Source organism: Piliocolobus tephrosceles, chromosome 10 (assembly GCF_002776525.5).
Source record: "Piliocolobus tephrosceles isolate RC106 chromosome 10, ASM277652v3, whole genome shotgun sequence".
Classification (NCBI taxonomy): domain Eukaryota; kingdom Metazoa; phylum Chordata; class Mammalia; order Primates; family Cercopithecidae; genus Piliocolobus; species Piliocolobus tephrosceles.
In genome coordinates this window covers 11,034,984-11,041,825 of record NC_045443.1, presented here as the reverse complement: position 1 = coordinate 11,041,825, position 6,842 = coordinate 11,034,984, and the positions used below count along the sequence as shown (strand labels likewise).

Sequence of the window (6,842 nt, the reverse complement as noted above, 5' to 3'; positions counted from 1 at the left end):
TGGGTGAAAGAGTGGGAGGAAGAACAGCGCCGCCCAGGGTTCAGGGAGTAAGTGAGCTTTCTGCTTGGATTAAATGACCCCACTACTTTTCCCCACCAATATTGTCTCCATCTTCAGTCTTGGACAGGATAGGTACAAAGTTTGTCTTAAAATCCCCTAGTTTGGGGAGGGACCCTCACTAACTGTGTTGCCCAGGATGGTGTTGAACTCCTGGGCTCAAGTGATCTTTAGGCCTCAGCCTCCGGAGTAGCTGGGATTCCAGGCAGGTGCCACCGTGCCTGGCCTTAAATTCTGATTTCTTGAAACTCTACTTAAAGGAGTAACTTCCCTATTCCAGATTCTAAATCTTGTGGCCTGGCACTCACCTTCTCAGGAGCATTGATGACCCCAGTGTTGTAGCCAAACTGGAAAGAGCCGATTGTAGCAACTGTGATGGCAAAGATCAGAGCTGGGGTGACCTGGAGGGAGGGAAGACAGGGAGGAGAGAGTGGTCCTTAAAACTCGTGATTGGTGACTGTTTCTTATTAATTATGGAGCCGTATTAGGAGAATTTGACCTATGAGTGGTATGAAAAGGACAAACATCACATGAGATTTAGGTAATTAATGGGGAAGACAAAGGAATAGATTATACTAAAGAACTTATCTGGAGATAAGAATGTGAAGTTAACTTGGTGAAAGTGGAAAGAAAATTGGGGAAGGAAGAAGTTAAGAGAAACTGGGTTGGTCAGTTTGGAAATATTTAAAAACTTGCATCAGGTGAAAGTAGGCACAGAATTCAATTCAAGAACTGGGGGGGCAGAGGACAACACAGCCCTGGGTAGGATCACTAAGAATTGATCATTTTGGAAACAAACACAGTGCAGTCTGATCTGTACCCAGACTCCACAGAAGCCCAGTGGTGGTGGTGGGGGAGGGCGTGGTAGTTTGTGTCTTCACTGCTAGGCAGCTCTTTGAGTCTCTATCTCTCAGGACCATGTAAGCTATGGGATCTACCCACTGCATCCTGGCCCCATTTCAGGCTTCATTTATTAAATACAGTTCTGCTATCTCTAACCCCCGCGTAGGGCAAGAAAGAACACTCTTAACTAAACCCAACATATAAGAGACATTTCCTAGTGGGGAGAACCAGTCATCTTCACCTTGCCTGGAATAATTCAGCTGGGGAAGACATTTTACATTTCCACCTCCTGGCAGCTCAACTTTTATGCCTGAGGCCATCTTCTATGCCATTCCCCCCCACCCCACCCCACCAAAAATCCCTTCAATCTTTCACATCTTAAACTCATTTCCTTTCAGGTCGGACAGATTAGGCAGCAGGCTAGGAGCTTCAGCAGAAGTGACCTTGCCTGCAGCCTCCCAGATGTCTCAGTCACAGCTAAGCATCGGTACACGGAGGGCCCTGCCAGTACAATGTTCTCTGTTAAATCTTTTTCCTTTTAGTAAAAATCTCTTCTGCCTCTTCTCATCATTCGCTATCTTTGAGAGCCTTTTCTTTAGTCTCAATTTTCCATCCCTCTTATTTTCCTACATTTTCTTTCTTCCTGCTTTGTAGAGATGGGATCTCACTCTATTGCCCAAGACTAGTCTCAAACTCCAGGCCTCCTGCCTTGGTTTCCCAAATGCTGGGGTTATAGGTGTGACCCGCCACACCTGGCCCCTTATTTTTAGTTAAATTTATCTTGGTAAAAAATGCCTTTCTTGCTGGGCGCGGTGGCTCACGCCTGTAATCTCAACACCTTGGGAGGCCGAGGCGGGCGGATCACCTGAGGTCAGGAGTCTGACCAACATGGAGAAACCCCGTCTCTACTAAAAATACAAATTAGCCAGGCGTGGTGGTTCATGCCTGTAATCCCATCTACTCAGGAGGCTGAGGCAGGAGAACTGCTTGAACCCTGGAGGCGGAGGTTGTGGTGAGCTGAGGTCTCTCCATTGCACTCCAGCCTGGGCAACAAAAGCAAAACTCAATCAGAAAAAAAAAAAAAAGCCTTTCTCCCTGCAAATATTGCACTACAGCACTCAATAATATTTTAGTATGTCCTGCACTCACAATTTTAACCCTAATAGGAAGGACAACTGTAATTCTTTCACGAGCCCCAACAGATGGCTGGACCCTGGCCTGTGTGCCCAAACACAAACCTTTTCAAGGTCTAATGCTTCCAGAGAAGTCTTCACACTGGCTCTGAGACCCACACTTTTAATCTATACAACCAGGCAGCCCGATCCTCTAAACGCTCGACCATCTCGTCCTCAGTGGTATATGGTTACCTAAAATAAACCTGAGAAGTAAACACAACTTCTCCGGGTGACTTTCCTATGATAAGAAGGTGAACAGAACTGACATTCAAAGAGAACTGATGAAGCGGCAGCAGTGCAGGCTAGATAAGAAATGAAAAGGCCTAAAGATGGCTTGGTGATTTAGGAGAAAATAGAACAAGGCAATTAACATTATTAATATTTGCCTTTCTGAGTGTACCCCAAACAAGCAAAAATAACCAGTAATTATATCATTCTTACCTTCTGTGTCCCCATGGCCCGAATCTAATTCAAGTCTTCAAGAAAGATCTAGGGATGTGATTCCAGAAACAGCTTTTTCAGCCAACAAAACCTTCAAAATGTCCTTCTCAGCAGCAAGTCTTCTCCAGGTCCTCGGGAAGGCTACAGAGTCTCACCATTACAGCATCTCTGGGTCTGGCTGGGATCATGACTATTTATAATCTCCGCAAAGGGTGGAGCCTGAAAGGGCGACAAGCCCCCAGCCCCACCCCACCCCACCCCCCTGAAATAATCTTGTGATCTCTCGGAATTCTGTGTTATCAGAACTTCAGAACTATCCCCCCCCCCCCCCCCCCGACAATAACGCCCCCCCCCCCCCCCCCCCTCCAACCCCCATCCCGCCCCTCCCTCCCCCCTGGGCTTTTTTTCTTTTCTTTTTTTTTTTTTTTTTTTTCAAAAGCTCATCCTTACTCCTTCCCTCTTCTAATAGCAGTTACAGCCTCTTAGTTTCACAGACAAAATGCTACCAGAAAAGCCTGGAGGGAGGGCAAATACACTATTTTTTGCTCTTGAATCTGCTTGGGATTAAAACAATCTACAGAGAGATGAGAATAAATCTGTCCATATAAAACAAAGTGGGTGCTACTATCAGAGATTTAAGGTTGTTAGAAAGAGTGTAAGCAGTAAGGATTCCTGATTCTATGAATTTATCAGTCGTTTTTTGTTTATAGGGTGGGTCTACAGTCTTCTTTTTTTTTTTTTTCTTTTTTTTTTTTGAGAGGGAGTCTACAATCTTAAAAGGGAGGGAAAGACAGCCTGAGAGAAGAAAATCAGGGAAATAATTTTGCCAGTGTTCTCTGATTAGCATAATCTCACCTGGAGGGAAGAAAACCTGAATTTCTAGGAGCCAGACCAACTATCAGGGCAGCAAGAAGAGGTTCAACCGTTTATGGAATACAATCCATATTCTTTTTTTTTTGGTATGTTGCCTCACACTGTCACCCAGGCTGGAGTGCAGTGGTGCGATCTCGGCCCACTGCAACCTCCACCTCCCGGGTTCAAGCAATTCTCCTGCCTCAGCCTACCGAGTAGCTGGGACTACACGCACCCGCCACCACGCCCAGCTAATTTTTGTATTTTTAGTAGAGATGGGATTTCACCATATTGGCCAGGCTGGTCTCAAACTCCTGACTTTGTGATCTGCCCACCTCGGCCTCCCAGAGTTCTGGGATTACAAGTGTGAGCCACCGCGCCCAACCCCATATTCTTTAATAAGGTATTTGCCATATCACCCATTCTGAATTCTGCATCACTTTCTGCTAGTCTCAAGCTTATAGCATCTAGAAATGCAATAAATATCGAGTTCAATTAAGCAGATATTTGCTGAGTACATGCTATGTATCAGGTACTCTCCAAGAAGCTGGTGATTCTTCAGTGAATAACAGAACAAAAGGCCAGGCGCGGTGGCTCACGCCTGTAATCCCAGCACTCTGGGAGGCTGAGGCGGGCGGATCACGAGGTCAGGAGATCGAGACCATCCTGGCTAACACAGTGAAACCCCATCTCTACTAAAAATACAAAAAAAAATTAGCCGGGCGTGGTAGTGGGCGCCTGTGGTCCCAGCTACTCGGGAGGCTGAGGCAGGAGAATGGTGTGAACCCGGGAGGCGGAGCTTGCAGTGAGCTGAGATCCGGCCACTGCACTCCAGCCTGGGCAACAGAGCGAGACTCCATCTCAAAAAATAATAATAATAATAATAATAATAATGATAATAGGACAAAAGAGTTCTGACCCACAAGGCATTTATAGTGTTTCCCTTCTAACCTTTTTGTATTTAATAAGAAGGGATTAGGGCAACCAATTCTCACATAACTGGAAAAGATAATGAATACCCTAGTAGTTATGGACTGTGAGTTTCTTGAAAGAAAAGTGTGAGATAAGTATCTGATTACTAAGCTATACAAGAAAACCGAACAAGCTAAGTAGGAGAAGAAAATAGGAATGAGAATTGAGGGAGGGATAATGGGGAGAGAGAAGAGTGGCTCCAGGGTGAGAGCAAACAAAGCAAAACAATTTAGTTTGTGTTTAAACAGCTGGGGAAGTGGGAGATGGTATCTAGGCTTTTTTGGAGGAGGAATATCAACTATCAAATTCCTAATGTCCATTTATTTGTAGCTAACAACCCTTTCAGTACTGGAGGTGGCAGGGTGGGTGAAGGAAGCTTGGTAAAGAGATAAACTTTTCCCAGTGGTGAACTGGAGAAAGTGCATCTTCCTTTAGGGTTTTGGTTGAGGGCCTAGAATTCAAATTGATACTGCTGTACCCGAGAAAACTCGATTACTCTTGCTTCCTTTGCTTTAATGAGGATATTGTTAAAATCTGATTTGATGACAACTCCCCTCCCCCATCTAACCCTTGCATTCCAGGAAATGCTGAGCCAGAGGCCCCTTTAGTCACCACAGCAACTGAATTTGGCATCTAAAGGAAAAAGGATATCCCAAAGAGCAGTGCTGTGCAACAGAAATATAATGTGAGCCTGTCACATCGTGGTTTCTAGTAGCCACATTAAAGATTTTAAAAGAAACGAGAAATTTTTTTCATAATTATTTTATTTAACCCAATATATCCAAAACATTGTCATTTCAGCATGCATTCAATATAAAAATTATTGATAGCTTACTTTTTTGTACTAAGTCTTTGAAACATATTGTATATTTTAAAGTTACAAATTTTTTTTTTTTTTTTTTTGAGACAGAGTCTTGCTCTGCCGCCCAGGCTGGAGTGCAGTGGCCGGATCTCAGCTCACTGCAAGTTCCGCCTCCTGGGTTCACGCCATTCTCCTGTCTCAGCTTCCCAAGTAGCTGGGACTACAGGCACCCGCCTCGTCGCCCGGCTAGTTTTTTTGTATTTTCTATTAGAGACGGGGTTTCACCGTATTAGCCAGGATGGTCTCGATCTCCTGACTCGTGATCCGCCCGTCTCGGCCTCCCAAAGTGCTGGGATTACAGGCTTGAGCCACCACGCCCGGCCTAAAGTTACAAATTAAAGCAATATGTAGCCCTACCAAAACAACAAAGTTATGTTTATCAGGAAAATATTTTAAATTGCGTATCAAGCATTGCCTGGACAACACAGTGAGACCCCTTCTCTCCCCCCAAAAAAAAAAAAATTAGCTGGGTGTGGTAATGGCAGGCGCCTATAGACCCAGCTACTTGGGAGGCTGAGGTGGGAGGATCACTTGAGCCCAGGAGGTAGAAGCTGCAGTGAGCTATGCAGCCCGGGCAACGGAGTGAGACTCTGTCTCAAAAAAAAAAAGTGTGTTGAGCGTATTGAGACAAGTATTCCTTGAGCAAACGGGATCTAGGAGGAACCTGATGCTCAAAAACCAGTTCTGGAGTGGGCTGGCCCCCAAAGCAACATAGATGTCCAAGCTTAGATAGTCCTTCACCCTGGTCACTAGAGAAGAGTTGTGATGTAAATCTCAATCCTAGAATCTACATCTGCATAATGTAAATCTCAATCCTAGTTTCATGCAGCTTTGTGGGGTGGATGCTTGCTAATATGATAACCAAGTAGAAAACAAACATAAAATCTAAAGTCAAGGAATACAAGGCTTTTTTAAACGCATTGAGGTAAAGACAGGGAAAACTGTCTCTTTCATAAAACAATATAAGAGGCATTTCAAGACACACTAAAAAGCTAGTAACTGGGCCAGGCGTCGTGGCTCACACCTGTAATCCCAGCACTTTGGGAGGCCGAGGCAGGCGGATCACCTGAGGTCAGGAGTTCAAGACCAGCCTGGCCAACACGGTGAAACACTATCTCTACTAAAAATACTAAAAAATTAGCTGGGAGTGGTGGTGTGTGCCTGTAATCTAAGCTACTCAGGAGGCTGAAGCAGAAGAATCACTTGAACCTGGGAGGCGGAGGTTGCAGTGATCCGAGATTCTGCCACTACACTCCACCCTGGGCAACAAGAGCGAAAACTCTGTCTAAAAAAAAAAACAGAAACAAAAAAGCTAGTAGGCCGGGCGCGGTGGCTCAAGCCTGTAATCCCAGCACTTTGGGAGGCCGAGACGGGCGGATCACGAGGTCAGGAGATCGAGACCATCCTGGCTAACACGGTGAAACCCCGTCTCTACTAAAAATACAAAAACTAGCCGGGCGAGGTGGCAGGGGCCTGTAGCCCCAGCTACTCGGGAGGCTGAGGCAGGAGAATGGTGGGAACCCGGGAGGCAGAGCTTGCAGTGAGCTGAGATCCGGCCACTGCACTCCAGTCCGGGCGACAGAGCGAGACTCTGCCTCAAAAAAAAAAAAAAAAAAAAAAAAAAAAAAAAAAAAAAACCA

General features: G+C 45.4%; 1 protein-coding gene across 1 annotated transcript in view; it reads right to left on the bottom strand.

The window, feature by feature from the left end:
* Positions 1-2,816, bottom strand: part of LOC111526589 (solute carrier family 2, facilitated glucose transporter member 3) — a 14,792-nt gene extending 11,976 nt beyond the window's left edge. Inside the window, exons 1-2 of the mRNA XM_023192339.3 lie at positions 2,517-2,816; positions 366-458 (exon numbers count right to left, since the gene is read on the bottom strand). Coding sequence (XP_023048107.1) covers positions 366-458; positions 2,517-2,531 — 108 coding nt within the window. The 5' untranslated portion in view covers positions 2,532-2,816. The remainder of the gene's footprint in view (positions 1-365; positions 459-2,516) is intronic.
* Positions 2,817-6,842: the final 4,026 nt, after the last annotated feature.